General features: G+C 32.3%; 1 protein-coding gene across 4 annotated transcripts in view; it reads right to left on the reverse strand.

Annotated features, from left to right (window-relative positions):
* LOC134708037 (steroidogenic acute regulatory protein-like) overlaps positions 1–24,459 on the reverse strand; it is a 116,392-nt gene that overhangs the window by 79,543 nt on the left and 12,390 nt on the right. For all 4 annotated transcript variants that reach the window (XM_063568289.1, XM_063568286.1, XM_063568287.1 and 1 more), the window contains exons 4-8: positions 21,962–22,054; positions 15,337–15,414; positions 14,867–14,920; positions 10,448–10,577; positions 8,028–8,132 (exon numbers count right to left, since the gene is read on the reverse strand). In XM_063568289.1, coding sequence (XP_063424359.1) covers positions 8,028–8,132; positions 10,448–10,577; positions 14,867–14,920; positions 15,337–15,414; positions 21,962–22,054 — 460 coding nt within the window. The remainder of the gene's footprint in view (positions 1–8,027; positions 8,133–10,447; positions 10,578–14,866; positions 14,921–15,336; positions 15,415–21,961; positions 22,055–24,459) is intronic.

The following is a 24,459-nucleotide window of genomic DNA, read 5'->3' on the forward strand; positions in this document are numbered from 1 at the left end:
GGAAATAACTCAAGAAAAGCAAAACTGATGCCACCAATTTCAAACTTGATATGTGTGTGGTGGTATTAAGTATTGTCTTACAGTCTATGATATTCATAACATTTGGTTGAAACAAACAAAAGTTAGAGTGTAGAAACAGCAAATGAAGCAATTTATAAAGGGATGGAAATAATTGGAAAATGGTGAAAGTGAAACCACCCAAATTCAAACTTGATCTGAGTTTGGTGGTAATAAGAATTTTGTATAAGTTTCATTCATAACATTTGTATGAGGCAAACTAATTTTGGGACTTTAAGGACGGACAGACATTAACTGTGAGACATAAAAGGGTAAAACTTACTATATGAAAAAAAGGTGCTATTCCCTTTCATTCCATTACAGTGCTGAAAAATTGACTTAAGCCGAGAAAATATATATAATAATAATATAATAATAATAATATTTTATTCAATAAAATATCAAAGCATATATATTATTAATAATTACAATACACAATATATACAATACATAAATACAATACTAACACATATATGGTAAAATATATTGGTATTTTATTAGTGTAGTATCCTTAAGTGCATGGAAAAAAAATTGCTGATATTTTATACCCATGAAAGCTCTAGAGCTTGTTTCAAATGGGGTCCCTTCATGTAAACGGCTTATAGTTTCGACATACAAAAAATATTACTTTTTTACCTATACTTTTACATTTAAGAATTGAATGCTTCTTTTTGTAAATTTATTGGGTGGTAAAAGCGTTGACCGAAGTACATTTTGTATGAAGCGCGGAAGCGCTTCATTCTAAAAATGTACGCACGGTCAACGCTTTTACAACCCTATAAAGTTTCAAAAAGAAGTATTCAATACTTATAATTACATTTTTTTAGCTAAAATCATGAAAACACGATTTTTATCCAGTTTTATTTAATTCACCTGTGCACTTTTTTGTGGGACCTCGTGTCATCATGCATGATAAATGTTATTGTCTGATGCAATTGTTTACGGAATAACATGTTAGCCAATCAGAATAACGTATAATAATGAAACTTACATCTAATGTAATTATAAAGATATAAACTTTATTGATACCATCAAGGCAATCTATTTGCTATATGGAATACCTGTTTGTCACAATTACTTAAAGAAATGCGGATCATTTTAATATGTTTGTTCCCCTAATGTGCTGGTTTACCACTTTTAAATACTTATTTCAGTTAATAAAATTAGGCATGATAAACTACCTGTATCCAATCCCATAGTAAAAAGTACCATATTTTGTTAATAATATCTCAGAGCAATTATTCTGTCTTGAGGTGATGAAACTAGATGTTAAGAGTATATAAGACACTTAAAACAGCACATATATGAAAAATACAGCTGAACAAGAATGTGTCCATAGTACACGGATGCCCCATCCACATTACCATTTTCATGTTCACAGGACTGTGAACATGGTGAAGAAAGTCTAATTTGGCATTAAAATTAGAAAGATCATATCATAGGGAACATGCGTTCTAATTCTCAAGTTGATTGGACTTCAACTTCATCAAAAACTACCTTGACCAAAAATTTTAACCTGAAGCGGGACAGGCGGATGGACGGACAGTACAACCAACAGACAGACAGATGGATGAACAGCTTGACAGACGGACGGACAGACAACGGTAGACAATTATAAGTCCTGTAAATGGCGTATAAAAACATCATCAATTCAACTGTAAAAAGGAGGATAAAGTATGATAGTATATTATTAATATCAAATTTGAAAAAAGATTTTATGGCAATTAAATGTCCAGAAAAGATGTTTCATTATGGAGGCTAAAACAGTATTATAGTGTGTCATGTACTTATTATTCAATTTATATTATACCATCTACATGCTGCAAAAAAACTATTGTTTTTCTAAATACTTTTGTCAATAACATCTACTTTCAAATAAAAGAAATAGTGGAATTCTTACCCTTATCTGGATTCCCACGTTTAACCAAAAGGAGAAACGCCCTTTTAACCCTTGCAATCATCACCAAAGCTGACAACATGATTTGCAATTGGATGAATGTACACAATATATCCAATTTCCTAATAATACTGCAAAAGTTGAAAAATAAGAAATTTGTAAAAGTTTTACTTTCAAATTTCAACTGACCAGCACATTCTACTATTTATTTTGAATGAACCACTAAGACTAAACAACTAATGGTGACGAACTGAAGCTTATTAATTTTCAAGATTCAGTAAAAGTGGGTAGGTCTTCTGAATTAATAAACCAATCCTGGATTAGGAGGACCTAAAAGAATAATGTTAAGGCCTCACAACTTCATCCAGAATCAATTTGTTTAAGGTAAATCAACTTATTTTCAAAATGAATTCAAGAAAAATTCAAAATTTAAAACACAATCTTAACAGATTTAACTTAATAGTAATTGGGTTTTCTATAAATAATTACTTGTTTCAATGAGATTAAACATTCCCTTTTTGGTCCCCTTCAATTGAGCTAATTGTTGACACATCTGTAAGATCATGATGCCTCTGTGTGACACACAGAATCAGGTGTTATATTGAAGTTTCCAATTAATCTGTTGCTGTCTGCTGAGCAGAGTCAGAAATAGAGTCTGTAAAAAATCTGATTAAAAATTCTTACTTAAAACAGAAATTTGTGCATTTTTTTCTACTCTCAAAGCAATATTTATTCTGAATAATATTTCATTGACAATGAAGTGACATAAGAGCCTTAATTACTCTTGAGACTGCATTTTAAAGAACCTGCATTAATTTATATGTATATACCATGGAAGTAATAATTAACATTACTTCCATGCATATACCAACAATAAAAGATCAAATTCATAATCAACTCATTGAGGCAAATTAAAGCAGACTTGGACATTTTTGTTTGAGGCACAGACACAAATTATTGATAGAATGAAAACAAAGAAATATTTTTCATAGGGAACCAATTCTAACACAGGGAAATAATTCTAGGATATGCAGTGTATAGTTTCTACCACTGCATGAAGCATGATACATTTTTTCCCCACTAAAGACATGTAATTTTGGGCCAGGTGAGCTAAAAATAGAAGATGTGGTATGACTGCCAATGAGACAACTCTCCACAAGAGACCAAAATGAAGAACACATTTTCATTTTTATTTGGTTTATGATTTTCTGTGCATATTCTTTACTCAGGTATCAGAGAGAGTTTCAATAAATTGATAACATTACAAGGATACATAAAAATGTTAAAATCTCTGAACATATGGTATCAAAAATTGCCCTCTTAAACAACATATATACTATCATTTTTTATATTTAGTAATAATAACATTAGATGTATGTTTCATTACGATACTTTATTTTGATTTGCTAACAGCAATCTTGCGTCATACTTCATTTCAGAAAGAATTGTAACATACATGTAATGCACATTTCCAAAATAAAGTGCACAGGTAAATAAAAGAAAACTTGATAGTAATCGAGTTTACATGGCGAAAAAATGTAAATATAAGTATTGAATGTTTCTTTTAGTAATTTCATAGAGTTGTAAAAGCGTTGACCACACATACATTTTTAGAATGAAGTGCTTCTGCAAAATGTACTTCGGTCAACACTTTTACACCAAAATGAATACAAAAAGAAGCATTAGGTTCTTAAGTGAATACACTATATTTAAGGAATAACAGTACTGTAGTTGAAGAGTTGCCACTGTCAATTGTAGATTTGACGGTCTCAAATGCAGTTTTACTGGTGACGCGTAGTGGAGACAGTAAAACAAAGATTTGCGAATGTCAAATCAAAATTGATGGTGGCAACTCTTCAACTACAGTACTGTTTTCCGATTCTAATGCATTACAAAAAGAAATAAAACAATAAAACTTGAAAAAATGTCTAAATTTGACAAATAAAATAAAATCCGTATCACGTCATGAACGATTTTGGCACAAAGACGTCATGGGTAAACGTGACATCATACAAATGAAAACTTACAAACTGGAGGTTATTTCGTTACCTGAACGCATCAAATTCGGATAAAATTACATTAAAACGGCGAATTCGATGTAGGTGTTGTTTTGTTTTCAATTATATAGTAGTAATCGAACATTTGTTGATTCAATCATTTCAAAATGGTTGTCCCTCCTTAGTTACGCCTGGTCAACTGTGGATTTGACGGCAACTTTTAGTCAATGAAAAGAATTGTTACATACAAATTGCATTAGTATACTGTATATTAGTGTTCACAGATATGTTTATGTCTAATGTATATTGTGAAATTGTGGTAGTAATCATATAATATTTTATTTGAAATCAATAAATGATTGATGTATGATAGAATAGACAAAATTAGGACAGGCTAAATGGCTTATAAATAATAAGTACCTAAAATTAAACTGTCATCTTCAACTTTTTGGTTTTTTTTAACACAAATAAAAAAAATTGGAAGTCACAAACTTACATAGGAACATAAAAGTAGGATAGCTTCATTCATATTCACCTATAGGACACAGTTTATACTGTAGATTATACAGATGAACAACAAGTTTAAAGAGCCCCCCCCCCTCTTTAAATATCTACAGTATTTTTATTTCCATTAGCCTGCTTGAATATACCACAGGCCAGAATAAGTTTGATATTTTTGTATGATTATTGTAAAAAAAGAGTAATAAGTAGCCCCCTAGAAAGCCAATAAAACATCAAGGTATAAATATGTATGTGCTTTTTTTCCATTTTTCATGTTGGGCTTTTATGAACATGATTTAGTTTGTAGTGATTTTTAGTTTAGTTTGTTTTGTTTCATATTTTCAATTTCAATGTTAAAATTCTTTTCCTTTAAATAATTGAACACGCATGATTCATGCCTGAGCCACCTCTAGCTAAGGGGTTAAATTGAAGTTCACATGATTACAGATTCAATGTGGTGGAATTATTTACTTGCAAGTGAATGTCATCATCAATGTTTCTGAGCTTATTTTATGATCAAATTGAACCATACTCATACTGGCTGCTACAGCAAATTAATGATTGAACAAAAACAACATATTTTATATCTCATAGCTAGTACCCCTTATGTTTTATATCCCCTGAGTTGCACTTATTTAATATTTTCTATGTGAAGCACTAATAAGGCCATTTTCTTTGAATTTGATATTTCCAAGAGACACAACTCTTTTAACTGATATTAACCTAAAGCATAAGTTTCATAAAAATCTGGCAGGAATTCTACCTTTGAGAGCACTAGTAGTAAGGCTAGAAGTACACACAAACAGTCACCCAATATTTCTATGTCCTCCGCAACGTGGTACATGGGGGATACAAATCTGGTAAGAATTGTATTTGTGAGAGCGTTAACGAGGCCATTTTCTATAAATTTAATATTTCCAAGGGACATAACTCTTTTTAAAAAAAGTTTATCTTCCACCATTTTAGAACTTGTCTGAGATATTGCTGATATACATATAAAATCAACGGTACCAATTTTGTTGCACCAGATGCGCATTTCGACAATACATGTCTCTTCAGTGATGCTCGTGGCCAAAATATTTGAAATCCAAAGCATATATAAAAGATGAAGAGCTATAATCATATTAGACTTTAATATAAGTTTTATAAAAATCTGGCAAGAATCATACTTGTGAGAGTGCTTATGAGGTCATATTCCATAAATGTCATATTTTCAAGGGACAGAACTCTTTTAAAAAAAGTCAACAAACTTTCCAAGATGCTGATATTAATCTATAGTATAGATTTTAAAGAAATCTGGCAAACATTGTATCTGTGAGAGCGCTTAAGAGGGCATTTTCCATAAATTTAATATTTCCAAGGGACAACTTTTTAAAAATAAATTGAGAATGTGTCCATGGGGCACAGATGAAGCCCCCACCCCCCTGCATATCATATGAAGTTATAAAGGGACATAAATGAAGAACAGTAAAAGTGACTCCACCAAAATTCGAACTCAATCTGTTTTTTGTGATGATAAGCATTGTGTATAAGTTTCAAAACATTTGGTTGAAGCAAACTCAAGTTAGAGAACGGAAACAAAAAAATCAGCAATTTTTCCATTTCTAAAGGGGCATAACTAACTCTAGACACCACCAAAAATTTATACTTGATCTGTGTATTGTGATAATAAGCATTGTGTGTAAGTTTCATAACATTATGTTGAGGCTAACTAATGTTACAGAACGGAAACTAAAAATTCCACAATTTTTCCATTTGTTAAGGACCATAACTCTAGAACAGCTAAAGTGACGCCACCAAAATTCAAACTTGATCTTTGTTTTATGATAATTAGCATTAAGTATAAGTTTCATAACATTTTGTTGAGGCAAACTAAAGTTACAGACTTCGGGACTTAGTCTCAAGTACTAGCTCAGGAGTAATAACTACCTAAATTAAAATTCACTAGTATGAATTCTAGGCTTAGTGAGCAATTGCATATTCAACATTAAACCTTATATTTTATTATTAAGGGCTTGTAATTATAGTGCTTGGAATAATCTACTGTAATAAATCAATCACTAAATATGCAACTTAAGTATTAAACAATCAATCAGATAAACATCTTTTGAAAAAAAAATATTGCAAAGTCAAACATGGTTCAACTTTAAATTTATTAAGTTCTTAACCAGAATACTTGAAGAATGCTCGTCACTAGCTTGTAGCATGCATTCTACAAACAAACCTTTTAAGATGCTTGTAAGAAACTAAAAGATGAAACTGATCATGTAAGGTTTTGCCCTGCATGGGCAAGCAAACCAAAACAGTCAATGATTTCATGATGGGGACAATTTAGATTCTTTAACTCTGAGCAAAAAGGAAAAATATTGCAAAAAAAAATAATCAGTAACTGCCAAATATGTCAAGAACACTTAATATACTCAGTAGTACTTATTAAGCAGCCTTTAATCCTGCCACATTTTTTCGCCTGCTCTAAGTGACTCTGTTAGTCTTGTATGTTTAGTTCATTTATATTTTTTGGAGTTGAGTGTGATGTTCATTTTCACTGAACTAGTATATAGATTTTATTTAGGGATCAGCTGAGGACCAGCTCTGAGTGTGAGACTTTCTTGCTGCATTCAAGGCCCATTGGTGGCCTTCAGCTGTTGTCTGCTCTTTGGTCAGGGTGTTTTCTCTTTGACATATTCCCTATTTCCATTCTCAATTTTATTATTATGAGACTACATATAGGTTGCACTTCTGTAAATATAAACAATGCAATTTCCCATAGGAACTCCCTTCATGACTGACACTCTACCACTGTTACTATGAAGATTTGTTAAAATTTTATCCTAGAATTCAAAGTTTATATACACTACTTTATTATTCAAAGGTCAAAACATAGGGCTGTGTGGCATATTTTCAACATTTATATGCGCTAAACTTATATGAATTTAAACTTATACTAAATTTATGTACCACCATTCCCTCTACTTTGGGTCATCCTTAACCCTCTTGCTGCCGGAGGGACACATATGTCCAAACCGGCAGTGCCGGAGGGACACATATGTCCATGAATAAATTTATGCAAGCTTCTCATCAATGCTGTATCTCTTTCAATTAAAAGACCGAATATTAAATAGGGTTATGTTTTTCTCCGATGGGTCCCAAATGTAATGGTCATTATATCGTGACGTCATATATCGAATGACGTCGTTGTTTGGCATGTTACGTCACAGACGTTGAGCTGTCGTATTTTCCGGCATATGAAATGCAACCTTGAAAAACGGTCGGCAGCAAGAGGGTTAAAATTCAATTATGACTGCAATTCATGTGAATTTATACTGGTAACATTACCAAGTTATGTCAGATGAAATATAGGGATCAAATCTTGGAATCAGTAAGTTAACAAAACAAAATATCATTGTGAATGTTCTAACAGGAAACAGATTAATCAAGATTGATTTTGGTGATCTATACTTATTGCAAACAAGCAATATAATTTCAATACTGGTTGAAATCCCTATAAATAAGTATACATTGTTGAACTACTTAGATATTGTATTCAGAGTACATTATATAAGACTACTCCTCACCATCACTGTTTTCTGGACTGTAGTATTCAGCATATTCACGACCATGTCTCTGACCTTCTACATCTCCAAGCAAGGGCGATCGTTCATCATGTTGACCCATAGTTACTGAAACATTACATTTGGTTGCATTAAATTCTTTATATAAGTCAAAAGAAACATTACATTAAAATAAGTCAGAACAGTTATATACAAAAATAAATCTGTTGACACAGAAATTTGTCTTGCCTTTGTGTTTATACAATAGTATAATGCAAATGGTGAAATTCAGAGCAATGTTTGAACATGTAAACTATGAAAAGTTGACAAAGTCAATGGACCAATACCACAGATGTAAGACTAAATTACCTCTATGGAAATGCTCATGTTCATGCTCTATAAACTGCATACCACATAGCATTGGCTATCATTAGGGGTTCCCTTTAAACTAACATAAACACAAGCTTTATCATGTAACCTTTGCAAACATTTCAAGATCAATCAAATATGACCAAGGTTCCGGGCCATATAATGTTTAATGGAAATGAGATCAACAAATGCTAATACAACTGCAAACCAAATATTGTTGACCTGCCATTAGTGGTTCTTCAAAAATTGATCATATCATAAAGTTAACATGTAATATATGCACAAGTTTCAAAGTCAATAGACAATTACTGGAAATCTCCATGGAAATGAATGAGCTAATGACAATGCTAAATTTACAACTGCATACCAAATATCATTGACCTACCACTCTTGATTCCCAATAACAGACAACTTGAACATAAACTAAGGTTAGTATCAAAATCAACAGACCTTGGCTGAGGGGGAAGGGCCAAATATTTTGCATGGAATATAAATTAGCAAATGCTAGTACAACTGCATACCATTAATATCATTCATTTACCACTAGTGGTTATATGCCCTTAAATGGAACTAACCACAATTTAATACTTTGCTTAAGCTGCTGACAAGACCACAGAACAGCACACTTAAGTCTTAACTTGCTATTTTGACTTTGAAGTGGTTAGACAAAAACTAAATAGACAGTTAAATCTTGGTGATATGGAATATAGAAACAAATTTATGTTTTATCTGAAATACTGGTAATGACAAATAAGTTTCTCTTAAGATGTTAAGATTAATCAACCTTGTCATTAACTCATCACAGATACCTGCATTAAAATTTTGCACTCAAGATGCACGTCTTGTCTTCAAAAGACTCATCAGTGACACTCAAATCAAAGAAATTAACAGGCTAAAATGAAGAATCTTCTTGTCAAATGAATAATGAATTATAATGTAAAATATCACATATTTTCATATGCATCAAAAACATGTTTAAGTCTGCCACATTCTATATATGCCTGTCCCAAATCACAAGTCTATTATTGAGGGGTTGTCTTTTGTAGCTGTTTAGCATATTTACATTTTTTTATAAAGTTTTTTCTTTAGAACCACTGTCCCAGGTTTAGGTTAAAAAGATGAGCGACTTCTTATGTTCAAAACCAGGACACATTCTGTATGTGAATGTCCCAAGTCTGTAATTAGTGGGTTGCTTGCTATGTCCTATGGGTTATTTGCTGTGTCATATGTGTTGATTGCTATGCTTTTAATGGGTTGCTTGATAATATTGTATGTGTTGCTTGCTACATGTACAGATCTTAACATCCCCCTCTTTCCTTTAAGTCAGTGACTCCACATAATCATACAACCCTTTCAATCTGAGGTTAATATATATATTTGACAAATCTGTCCTCATTTTTTCCTTGCTTTCATTCAGATTTTGTTGTGTTGACATAACAACACATTTTGCCTTCCTTGTTTATAAAAAAAATTGAGATGACTATGCTTTTACAACTATATTACCCTGAAAGTAATCCCTGGGTCTCACACATTGCAAAATTTGTTGTAGGTGAGGCAAAAAGGATTAACATTACAATGGTCAGAAACATTCTTCGAAAAATTCCCAAGTCAAGGGTTGACTGATAAGGGAAAACGTCTGAAATTGCACTTACCTTTAGCATTACCGGTATATCAAAAGTCTGATTTTGGCGTCAAATATAAATATCTGATGTCTTCAAGATTTTTGTACACTTCAGAATGGAAATCAAATTTGACAAAAATAATTCTTGAGGTGCAACATGTGAGTGTTTAATTTCCATTAAAGAAAACATAAATTTCAGTGGCCATAGGGGAAAAGTAGTATGTTGTGACCTTTGGAAGTCACCATTGACCTAATAAATATCTAATGGAAATGTTTCAATTCTTGATACACAATGCAGGATAAGCCAACCATATTAACAAGTTTTCAGATCAATTATTCCTATCATACTCAGTTCAGTGTGATAAAAGAAACATATCTTAGTGCAGGGAATGGATAACAGGCCTCAACCATTAGAGATGTACTTTACATGACATGAAATAACATGTCTGTTTACCTTTCTTTCTTGCCTTTTTCTCAGATGGCAAGACTTTAAAATCCAGAAACCATGTCTCAACCCATGCCATGCTAAATGATACTATCAGCAGTACATATCCTAATGCATTATCATGCTCCATATCAGCAAACTGAAAAAATGAGAGCATGAAACATTAATATTTCAGATGAGAATTATCATCAATGGGAGTCAAACAAGAATGTGTCCATAGTACATGGATGCCCCACTTGCACTATCATTTTCTATGTTCATTTGACTGTGAAATTGGGATCAAAAGTCTTATTTGGCATTAAAATTAGAAAGATCATAGTTTCAAGTTGATTGGACTTCAACTTCATCAAAAACTACCATGACTAAAATCTGTAACCTGAAGCGGGACAGATGGATGAACAGACGAACAGACCAGAAAAAATAATGCCCCTCTACTATCGTAGGTGGGGCATAAAAATATTTGGTTAATTTTACTGTGGGTCTGCATGTTTATTAAAAGTTTTACATCCTATATTAAACATACAGTTACAGTTTCACAAAATAAATGTTTTAAAAAACTCATTGATACCTACTAGTAAATTCCTACATTTGTAATTTCCCTGTGTTTCTTTCCTGATTATTATATTTGTGTCCAACTATTTCAATGCCAAAGAAGTAAATCTTTCCTCTCATTGGTAAAAGTTATTGAAAAGGACAAACTGTCACAAAAGCAAAGGACAAAAAGTCACAAATTTGATAGGACAAGAGTCACAAATAATTTATTGACAAATTTTGAAAATATAATTATTTATGGGAAAGATCTTGATTTTTTTATTTTTTTTTACATATATTCATTTTACAGTGTAGGAAATTGTTCATTAGACTTGATAAATAAAGATTTACTAAATTTTAATCATGTAAAGGGTATATTTTGGATTCATCGGATTTGTGTCAATTTTTTAAATATCCTATCTTTCATTTGCACCTCCAGGTTATGATTTCATTTGCACAAAAAAATAAAAACTTCATTTGCACTATTTACAGGTATTGCAGGTAAGATATAACAGAAAAGTTAAATATTTATTGCTCTTAAAGGATTGTCTCTGGATAATTGAGTGAGTTTATACTCATTTCTGATACTAAACTGAGATTCACATTTTTAGGTTTAAAATTATGTTCACATGATTGAGAGGTTAAGGTAGACATTGTCAATTCAGAGACAAACAGAGGAAATAAGAGAACCACTGAATGGAATGAAACCAAACATGGCATGAATGTTCCTTATGAGGTGCTGACCAAGAGTTGTTACTTTGTAGCGGATCCATCATAAAATATTAAAATGTAAAAAAAGTGCTTGTTATCTCTGAATGGTAAAGATTGTTTTAATTTATCAGTTGGTAGTAAAAGTTAATATACATTGTACATTGTATAAAACAATGATTTAAGCTGATTCAACTACTATTCTGGACAAAGAAAGATAACTCAAATTTCCAAGAATATTGAAAATTTCTTGCTATTGCACAATATTGTGCATTAGATATTTCTTGCTATTGCGCAATACTGTGCAATTGAAAATACTTGCCATTGCCCAATACTGTGCAATTGAAGATTTCTTGCTATTGCACAATACTGTGCAATTGAAAATTTCTTGCTATTGCACACTACTGTGCAATTGAAGATTTCTTGCTATTGCTGAATACTATGCAATTGAAAATTTCTCGCTATTGCAAAATACTTAATATGATAATTTTGGATCCTGATTTGGACCAACTTTGGGCCAGGTGAGCTAAAAAGAAGATGTGGTATGATTGCCAATGAGACAACTGTCCACAAGAGACCAAAATGACACAGAAATTAACAGCCTTTAACAATGAGCAAATCCCATACCGCATAGTCAGCTATAAAAGGTCTGAAATGACAATGTTAAATAATTAATTCAAACGAGAAAACTAACGACCTTATTTATGTACAAACATGAAAAAAAAAGAAATATGTAACACATAAACATATGACAACCACTGAATTGAAGTTGGTTCATATACAATAGTTCAAGAAAAATACAAAAATGCTTTTTTATAAATAAGTGTTTTATTCTTCAAAGAAAATAATCTCAAAAACTGAATCCTGACTTTTATGTACCGAGACTTTCAGTCCTACATTCATTGGATATACATTTGTACAAAATATAAATAGACAATAGACAATATCCAATCAACTGGCATTATAAGGTGTGGAAATTGATTACTAAAACAACTGCTACCATAAAATTTGACTAAACAAGGGTTGAAAGTAAAAAAAAAGTGATATTTAAAGACTCTCTTAAACCAGACTTCCTTAAACCCTTGCAATGGATGAATTACTTTTATCTTTTGCAATAACAAATCATTTTAAATCACTTCATATTAAGAATTTACAATAAAATAGAAAAGAACATTTTAAAAAACTTTCATTATTTCATTACATACCGCAATTAACCAGGTAGAAAGTGTTGATTTTTAAACAAATTCTTGTTAACACAATCAAATTGACCCGTATTTGCCAGTAAAATAATTTCTATTGGAAGTCAGATGTGCTCATGCTTATCCAACTGCCAGGGAGGTCAGTTGTGCTATATAACTACATACAAAATAGCACTGACCTAGCTACCACTAGTAAGTCCACATACACTGACCTTGTCACAAACTAATACATTGCTGCCAGAGACACTTTACCTTAGTTTACCTTTTCATGACAAAAACCAGTAAAATCATTTATTTATTGAATTATTTCAATTCTTAATCTTTAAACATGATCAACTTAACTCCTCATCACTGCCCCATTGCCCTTAAATCCTAGCTGTAACCCAGATTTTCACCCCCTTTCATAGCTATAGTCTTATAACATAAGCCTTGATATGAGGTTCAGCATTGATAGTAACAAAAATATCTGACAAAAAACTTTGAAAACAAACGATATGAACAAGTTCCAAGGCTTCTTCTATAGATCTAGAACTAGTCCCTTTTAGAGACTTAAGAGTAACATCATAGATATACTATAAACATTTGAGTCTTCCAAAGGAGACTTAATTCCCAAATAATACAACTGATGGTCGTCAATCACAAGCCATTATTTCCCAAATTACAACTGGAATAACACTACAGATGTCATGGAATGAGAAGGCACTACTGACAGGAAGCAGGGCAAATCACCCCACAACTTATCAACCCACTTTTTCACCAACTCGCCTAACTTTAAAAAAAAAATCACCCCATACTGGTTGACCAACTCGTCCCACTTTATTAAAAATGGCACCACACGTGAAAAGGCTTAAATCCTGTTAACATTACTCCTGCCAACTCGCCCCACTTAATGAAAACGCTAATATCTAGATGAATATATAATTTTTGCTCAACTTAAACCAAAACTAATTTACACAGAATACGAAAAATTTATTTAATCATTATTTGTTATCATAGCACTTACCGGATTTGTTACTTTTGTCTTTGAATTAAGAATAATTTTAAACGCACTAACCAGCAATCAGTGAGAACAAATGTTACTTTCAGATGATTCCAATGCAGTATCGGCACCAACTAGTTCGATTAATTTTACTACCCAAAAACAAAAGCAGACAAGTAAGAGGCGTCACACTCCTTAAACGCCCAAAGGTTACTAGGATCCCCACAGAGAGACATTAAAAAGGGACAAAAACAAGAATGTGTCCTCAGTACACGAATGCCCCACTCGCACTATCATTTTCTATGTTCAGTGGACCGTGAAATACGGGTAAAATCTCTAATTGGCATTAAAATTAGAACGATCATATCATAAGGAACATGTGCACCAAGTTTGAAGTCAATTGAACTTCAACTTCATCAAAAACTACCTTGACCAAAAATTTTACCTGAAGCGGGACAGACGGACGGACAAACAGACGAACGGACGAACGGACAAACGGACGCACAGACCAGAAAATAATGCCCCTCTACTATCGTAGGTGGGGCATAAAAAAGCTAGATAAACAAATGATATGTAATGTGTTATCATTAAACTATAGTGGTTTAAGGAATGGGATGCAATATCCAGAATTTGTTGAAATTATTCATTAACATGATTTTATTTGTTTATCTGAATCAAAAATAAATAAATGGTATAATAGATATACCGGATTCTAAATTTATCGTTTTCATAAGTGGGGCGATTAGGTGTGGAGCGATTTGCCAGTGGGGCAATTTGTCATGGAATCATAACTTACCCTTCTGGAGTTCATCTCAGATTTTGGGGGTCTTCCTGTTGCTTATCCTTTAGTTTTCTGTTTAGTAATTGAGGATATCTTTTCACTATTTCTATTTTTGGAAATGTGTAATACATTTTTATTTGACTTAGTTTTTGATAGCCCATTGTACCTTCTGCATCTCTTTCCTTAAGAAAAATGAAATGAAATACAAAACATATATAAAAAATACTTACATTAAACACAAAACATTTTGCCAGCAGGAATGTGCAGGATAATGTAGTTGTAATCTGAATCAAAACAAAAAAAGTACAAGTTGTATAACAGGACAGATTTCCAATGGCCTCCTGCATTGCACATTTTTTTTATCTTTCCAAGAAAAAATTGCAATAACTAATAAATTGCTTCGCTGAGCAAAGCTGGATACCACCACAGAGGTCTAACCCTGAACAGTTAGGGCAAAAATGGACACAATATTTGCGCTCAATACAGGTCTGAACTTGGATTGTAATTAAATATATGATACATTTATTAGGTTTCTGACACAGAATAACTGTAGTCAACAAATTAGAATTGGTTATATAATTTGAATTTATATTCAATTTTTTGCTTTTGTGCATTACACTATGCTGTTGCTAATCCCCCCCCCCCCCCAAAAAAAAACCAATATCAATATCAAAAAGAGACATATATATGTATAACTTACTGCTATCATCCACCAATGATTTATTCTAAATAATGCATATGCTAGTAACAACAGGGTGAGTCTAACTGTTGACAGCATCTGAAAAAACAGGAACATCATTGGGAACTTAAAACTAAACACTGAAAACAATATATATGGTTCCTTCGTTTTGTCATTACTCTGGACAGCAAATCTAAATTCTAATGTTTGGAGAATGATATATTCTCTTCACGTAAAAATTGCATATAATCTTAATAGGAATTTTGAAATGTTCTGTGAAAAGACAAACTAGATACTCCTTGGCTAAATATATTTCAATTATACATGTTTATGTTTTTATGTTATTTCTACATTTTTTCACATTCATTGAATATAATTTTTTTCAGAAACATAAACTCCTTATTTTCAAAATCACACATATCTATACAGAGGTCACATCTGGCTTTTCAAAACTCAAATGTCTAGATTATACTGACTTATTGAGACTTTGACCCTAGAGCAGAAAACAGATAAAGACCATAAATCAGTCTTCAACATCACAAGAAAACCTGCACCTGTGGGCTTTACCGCTTATCTACTGGTCTCCAAACAAAAAATGTGTACTAGTTCAGTAAAAATGAAAGTCACATTAAACTCCAAAACAAATAAATTAAAAAAACCTACAAGACTATCAGAACTCTTCTCTCCCTCTATACCTATGGAGAATACACAAACACACATTAATAGGCATTGTAAAACTCAGTTTATAAGAAGTCTTCTAATAGTCAGATGTCAGAATATAGGTACCAGAAGAAACTGAGCAAAATGATGTAAAAAGTAACAAAGATTATGCGACTTTTAGCATGCTCCAGACCTCAAATAAACTGATTGAAAGAAAATGCCTTCATCATATGAAAATCAAGCTCAATCCCTCCTGTTGGGAGTTAAGTATCATACCATCATAAAATATATGAGAAGAACATAACCCTTATCATGCCAACAACTGGTTCATGTGAAATACCTGAACATATAAGATGTTTGCGTGTAGATTTTGATAAGGGAACATCACCATCTAAAACTGGTTAAATAGCAATGGGAATGAAATATCATCTCTTTTATCAATAATTTTAGCATTTCCAGCATTTTTTAATTATAAATATCAAAATCCAGAAAAAGGGTAGTGCTAGTGTTAGTTATAGCTTTATTTAAAGTCAGTTAAGCAAAATAAAATCTCTTTAATGTACAAACTTAAGTTGTAATTATTGAGAGCCAATATATCATCCAAGTATCTAAAAGCTTTATTTAATTTTTGTACCATATGTTGCTTGATGGGTCTTTGCTAATTATAGTCATTAATTGTAGTAGTACAGAAACAGGTCCATATTACGGACACTGCAATAAGTGATGCACAGTAAGAATCACAATTACTTGACGGTATATAAATCTCCATAGTGAACAAAAATGTTATATAGTAAATGTTCAAGTGCAGTTATTGTATCAAAGCAGGTCCAATGACAAAGTTGTTTGTTGTTACTAAAATAACCATAAAAGAGTTTGAACATGTTAATTTGCATTCTGACTTTTTATATCGCTGCAATACAACATCTATGTTACATCTAATTGTAAAATGGAAAATAGTATTTATATTCTTCCTTGCGGAACTTACAAGCTATATATGTTGGTGAAACAGAAACTTAATTCAACATCAGACTTAATAATCACTGGTCTTTTTATACCAAAGAAAGAAATGCCAATCATGAGACACATCTTAAGAACAGGACATGTACACATTTAAAAATATCTCCTTTCAAATAATAAGGTAAACCAAAACTGTGACACCCAAAGTAGAAAACAGAGAGTGAGATTCTGGATGCATCTGATAAACTACATACTCTTGAACCTGATGGAATGAATGAGAGAGACCAAAACCAAAGGAATAAATCCTGAACTTGTACTATTTAACTAACACAATATTTGTTTTGATTAAAGAATAGCAAAGTGCAATAAGCTGAATAACCATACAATATAAATGCCCTCTGGATCTCAGTGTGTTAGAGATACAAAGTTAATATAAATACTTGTATGAGTCTGGAAATTACACCCAACAGTGTTAGAACAAGTGAAACTGTGAGCTACTGCTCACTGATAATACCCCCGCCGCAAGTGGATAATATTAATAGTGTAAAAATATGCAAGTGTTCGGTAAACAGGAAGTTGTCGAGTGATGAATCTGATAACACATCACACGGTATAGCTGAATTATATAAATCCTGAAACCAAATTTCAGAAATCCTTGTATTGTAGTTCCTGAGAAAAATGTGACGAAAATTTTCAACTTGGCTATCGTGTGTAAAATCATACAAGTCCCAACTTTGTATTGGCTTCCGAAACTAAAAAAAACCTTACAAATATAGATTTATTTCGTCTTCAAGCCATTGTTCAACTACTAAATTGTCTATTCTTCTTACCAGCACACTTGGTACAATTAAAAACCTGATAATAAATTGTTCAAATAAGGCCTTCGAAAATAGTGGAATAAATTACTTTTGGAGTGTCAAGAACTCGTTGGAAGTACTTGATAAATTGCATGCTTATATTGGTGATTTTAATTCTGTTCAAAGTTTTGATTTTTCTACCCTGTATACCACATTGCCTCACATTCTCATTAAGAAAAAATACACACACATAATTAAATGGGCATTCAATAAATCAGAATGTGAATATATATGTTCAAACTCTTTTAGGTCATTTTTTAGTAGCAATAAACAAAAAAACTATGTTAATAGGACATGCTTTGATACTATATAATGCCCTTGAATTTTTACTAGATAACATTTTTGTTCGCTTTGGGGATTCCGTATATTGTCAGATTATTGGAATTCCAATGGGGACTAACTGTGCACCACTTATTGCGGACCTCTTTTGGTATTGTTATGAGTTACAATTTATGACAAAAATATAAGCAAAGACCCATCAAAACAACATCTGATAAACAAATTTAATAATACTTTTAGATATTTGGATGATATGTTGGCTCTCAATAATGACGACTTCAGTATGTATATTAATGAAATTTATCCGGCTGAACTTACTTTAAATAAAGCTAATACTAACAATGACCACTGCCCTTTCCTCTATCTTGATATCTATATCACTAACTGAAAGCTGAATACTAAAATTTATGATAAAAAGGATGATTTTTCATTTCCTATCTTTAATTATTGGTTTTTAGATGGTGACGTTCCCTTGTCACCATCTTACGGTGTTTATATATCTCAACTTGTATGATTCGCTCGTGTATGTAACAATGTTTTAGATTTTAACGAAAGAAATTTATATAGTACTGAAAAATTATTACACCAGGGTAGTCAAAACATTTCCTAAATTTTCTCATCAGTATAAAGACATCATTCGTAAATATAGCTCAACATGCAGACTTCTTATACGTTCAGGTATTTCACATCCAATTTTTTATGGAAATATTCTTTATAAAGCACAAAGGTGTCAGTATTCACCTCAGAAATTTACAAAACCTTTGAAAAGACTTATTAAGAAGGGATATAATTACGATACTGTTGTCAAGTCATTAAAGATTGCATATTTTGGCGTTAATATTGAGTCACTGATAAGGTCTTTGCGTTGGAACTAAACACATTTATTCTAAAAACAGTTGTTGGCATGACACGGGTTATGTTCTTCTCATATATGTTATGATGGTATCATACTAAACCCCTAACGGGAAGGATTGTGCCTGATGTTCATATGATGAAATCATAATCTTTCAGTCAGTTTAATTGAAGTCTGGAGCTGGCATGTCAGTTAACTGCTAGTAGTCTGTTGTTATTTATGTATTATTGTCATTTTGTTTATTTTCTTTGGTTACATCTTCTGACATCACTCAGACTTCTCTTGAACTGAATTTTAATGTGCGTATTGTTATGCGTTTACTTTTCTACATTGGTTAGAGGTATAGTGCAGGGTTTCCGCTGGCGGTCGCCATTTTCGCAATTTGCGAAAAAATAATAATTTTGGCGATTAAAATTCGTCATTAGCTAAAGAATTTGGCGAAAGAAATATATATATATAAAACGATTTATTTTCACCCATCTTGTTTATTTACCTTTTTCGGGTTTCTCTGACTTTACCGATCAAACAATAATCGGAATTCACCTTGAACTCGTTAAGATTTTGACAGAAAAGCAATAATCAGCTGATTGCATTCATAGCTATCAACATCAAAGGACTAATTAATAAAGATGTTGAGATTGTATGATATGACAAAATGATAGGGTTAAATGGCTTCTTTCAAAAAAAGAGGGACGAATGATACCAAAGGGACAGTCAAACTCATAAATCTAAAACAAACTGACAACGCCATGGCTAAAAATGAAAAAGACAAACAGAAAAACAATAGTACACATGAGACAACATAGAAAACTAAAGAATAAACAACAGGAACCCCACCAAAAACTAGGGGTGATCAAATGTCACAATAGGGATTTTATTAACCGCTTTGCGGCGCACGTGTTTGAAGCAAAATTTTTACGCTTCCTCTCCTTCTTTTAATGAAAGTCCAGAAAAGAAAATTGTTGTTATGACGAAAAATTTTCAAAAGCAAGAAAGGTCTCTGATTTAAAACTTTATCATTCAGTGGCGGATCCAGGATTTTTCATAAGTGGGGGCCCACTGACTGACCTAAGAGGGGGCCCGCGCCAGTCACGCTTCAGTGATTCCCTATATAAACAACCATTTTTTTTTCCCAAAAAGGGGGGCCCGGGCCCCCTGGGCCCCCCCCTAAATCCGCCCCTGTCATTTAACTTTCATTTAGATCTTTGATTTGAGTGGGTATTTCAAAGTCGTTTGGGAACTTTCAGTGACACACTTGTGTCAAGCATATAGTTTTACTTATTTACGATGGTCTAGAAAAAAAAACTCGTTATGAAGAAATCTATTCAAAAGGTTGGCATGAGAGCAAGCCTTAAATGTAATGACTACACCTTACACGAGGGATCAATTCCAAGTGGTAAGATGCTTCGTTTTGTTATAAAAAAACACTTCTTATTTAGAGAGGGCTGGAAAAAAAGGAAAATTTTAAAAGAAAAATATATTTGTGTTACTTGGCGAAAAAAATTATAAAGTGGCGAAAAATATATTGTTTTGGCGAAAGAGGTGGCGAAAAAAAAAATTGACCCAGGGGAAACCCTGTATAGGGGGAGGGTTGAGGTCTCACAAAAATGTTTAACCCCGCTGCATTTTTGCACCTGTCCCAAGTCAGGAGCCTCTGGCCTTTGTTAGTCTTGTATTATTTTAATTTTAGTTTCTTGTGTACAATTTGGAAATTAGTATGGCGTTCATTATCACTGAACTAGTATATATTTGTTTAGGGGCCAGCTGAAGGACGCCACCGGGTGCGGGAATTTCTCGCTACATTGAAGACCTGTTGGTGACCTTCTGCTGTTGTTTTTTTATTTGTCCATTAGATTTTTTATGATTAAGAAATACCAGGCATTGGAATATGTTTAAAGTGCCTAAAATAAAAAAGGTTCCAGCTCCATTCTGGAAGGAAGTTACAAATCAAATCTACTCTAAAATTGTTAGGTTGATTTTCTAGGCACTTTATACATATTCTAACACCTGGTATTTCTTAATCATAAGAAATCCAATGGACAAGGTATAATTTGCAGTTTTCACTACACATACATAGGCAGACATATACATATATTTATAGATATAGAATTTGTCTAAATAACAGCCCATCAATGTTGGATCTGTAAGTTTGTGTTAGCAGATTTTTTTTTCTTCTCTGGTCAGGATTCGAACTTGTGCTACTGAGATATTGTGACATCAAATTGTGTTGCACTGTGCCTGACACGCTAGACCAAAATAGAAATAATTAAAATGACTATCTAAATTTAATCAAAACTGAAAATTCTTTCTTTTTTATACCTATATATTGATACATCTAATTCACAACAATGACTTAAACTACCAAATAACCTGTATTTTTTAAGATCAATATATCATTGATTTAAATGGGCTGATCAGACCAGTCAAGGCTTAATTTAAATGTCAAGACTGTTCAAGGCTGGTTCAGCCTTCGTCGTGACCATTTCAAACAGCACCAAGATTATCAAGTACTGAATCAGACTAATTAAGTATAGTCAAGACCATAGTTTAGTACAGTTAAGAACTATTGGAATAATGTCTAGTCAAGTCTAATCATGATAGTCAAGTAAAATATGTGCTCATCCTAATTGGTCGAGCACAAAATATGTTTTTTTCAGACTGAGCAGTTTGTTGTGATAAGGCATCTATATACAAAGTATGAAGCATCCAGGTCTTCCACCTTCTAGAATATCAATAAAATTGAGAATGGAAATGGGGAATGTGTCAAAGAGACAACAACTTGACCATAGAGCAAACAATAGCCGAAGGCTGCTAATGGGTTTTAAATGCATTAATAAACTCCCATACCCTGAGGAGTCCTTCAGCTGGCCCTCAAACAAATATGTATACTAGTTCAGTGATAACGGAAGTCTTACTAAATTAAAAGCTTTTAGGAAGTAAGCTAATGTTTCACCACATGATCATTATCCCTATATCAGGCTTTCTGCGGCATAAGTTGCAGGCTTGACAAAAATGGACAATGAGTAACTTCAGTACTTACAACTATATCAAATAGTGATTTATAAATGTCATATCTTTGTACTTGGTCTATAAACTGGTCCCATCTATTGTTAACACCTGATGTTGGTAGTAACTGTAAATAAAAATGTTTAATAATTAATTCATTTTCACTTCTAATATTGCATCAAATAATCATAAACCTATTGTAATTTTAACACATTCAAAATAAATTGACTTTGAAATTAAAGGCATTCATGGCATTATGTAAGTTGAATAGTGATGACAGAAAATATTGAGTGGGTTATATTACAGTTGGTACATACCTTTTAATGATTTATATTTTTGGCACAACTGTAACATATCAAACATATCATAGACAAAATGATAGACTTGTCTACACTTACAACTGGATAAAACCTTATATACATTCTGTATTTTTAAAATTATGGTATATTTATTCTTGAGATAACTTCTCTTATGTGTGCCATATCATTCTCTCAATTTAAGGCCAGTTTATGTACTACAGTTCTAATAAAACACACACCACCTATTATTTGCCTCATTACTTTCTGTTTTCAATTTTTCTTTCAATAGATATAGCAATGTATAGGAAGATGTGGTATGAGTGCCAATGAGACAACTCTCCATCCAAGTCACAATTTATAAAAGTAAACCATGATAGGTCAAGGGATTGTCTTCAACAGGGAGCCTAGGCTCACACCAAACAGCAAGCTATAATTTAGGGCCCCAAAATTTACAAGTGTAAAACCATTCAAACAGGAAATTCTAATATTATTGTCAACAGGTGTAATCACAATACATCTACCTTTAGCATGTTTAGCGCAAACGCAGTAATACACAAAAAAAGCTGCGTTACAACCAACTTATTTATACTACCAGATATTCTCAATTTTTAACATCTAAACCCCCAGTTGATGTAGGCCAAGATTCAGATACAATATATTTATCTCTATTCTACAGCAAAATAAACAAATACGTCCATTTCAATCTATATTTCATGGTAAAATTTCAAACAACAAAATTCTGCAAAATGATGTTATTGTCTTGGCATGGCAATGAAACAAGGTGATATCAAAAGTATGTCTCTGAAAACAAAAAATCAAACACAAACACAGGGCGTGTTTAAGCTTCTTGTTCGCCTCAGGACTAATAAAATTACATTGGAAGAAAATATACAAGTCAAAATTGTGATTAAAAAAAAAAATCATTGAATAATATAATATTACTAATAATATCAAAATTGGGTACAACAAAACAGCCAAAACAGTATTGTATGTATAGGACTTCCACGGGTAGCAAAACTACCAAATTTGTCCTATTAGAATCGAAATTATTCAAGGCAGCCGTAGATTTGTTTTCATTTAACCAAGGGTTGGGCATTTATATTCTTATTTTACCCCTTGCTAACACTAAGGGTAAAATAATCGAATATAAATGCCCAACCCATGGTTAAATGAAAGCAAATCTACAGCTGCCATGAATTATTTCTTAAATAAACGGTCTTATCTATATGTTAAACGAAAAACCAAAAAACACTAATGAACCAGATGAATTAACAAATGTTGGAAAAAAACTATTTAACATTTTCCTCTTGAAACTATCTTTTGTTTTTAGAAGCTTCTGTCCAAGTTTGTTAACCAGATGCTCTGCAGGGTGCAGCTTTATACCACCGCAGCTGTTGAACCCTGAACAGTTGGGGCAAGTATGGACACTATATTCAAGCTTGATATAGCTCTGAATTTGGATTGTGATCAAATAGCTGACAAAGCATAGGTTTCTGACACAGAATGAATGGGGTCTACAAAACTTAACAATTTTTTTTGTTGCTTTTGAGCAATACAATATGCTGTTGAATATTAACTGATTGAAAACACATATTTGAAGTAATTTTCTTTTTAATTCCTGAAATCTGAAATGGGAAAAATTGTAACACCCCTCCCACCCTTTTTTTCCTTATTACCCCTTATTCACCTACCTCTTTCCATTATTTCAAAAATAATCTCAAGTCAAATTTCGAATAGACTTTGCAACAATAACTTCTCATTTAAATTCATCATATAATATTAAAATATAAAATGACATATAAAAGTCATGGTTAAAATTAATATTATTTAATTGTAACTTCTAAAAATAAATTTACAGCTAATGATCTGAACACAATAATAATTTTCTAGAAACAGTTTTAAAAATTTTCTTAACAGAACTAGCAAAAAATTGCAAAGAGTACCAACATAAAGAAACAAACTAAAGTAATTGTCCATTAACCAGTAAAACCCTTGTTTCCCCCCTTTTTTTCCCTATTTCATAAACAGATTGAGTCAAAACTCAACAACTCCAATCCTAACCATCCTTTTGTGGTGTGGAAACTTGTGATACAATTTCAGGCAATTCAATACACTGTTCCACAAGTTATTGTCCGGACACTAGAAAAATGCTTATTTGGGCTCCTTTGATTACCCCTTATTCCTAAACAAAGGGACCATAACCCCCAAATCAATCCAAACCTTCCTTTTAGTG

The sequence above is a fragment of the Mytilus trossulus genome, chromosome 2, assembly GCF_036588685.1.
Source record: "Mytilus trossulus isolate FHL-02 chromosome 2, PNRI_Mtr1.1.1.hap1, whole genome shotgun sequence".
Classification (NCBI taxonomy): domain Eukaryota; kingdom Metazoa; phylum Mollusca; class Bivalvia; order Mytilida; family Mytilidae; genus Mytilus; species Mytilus trossulus.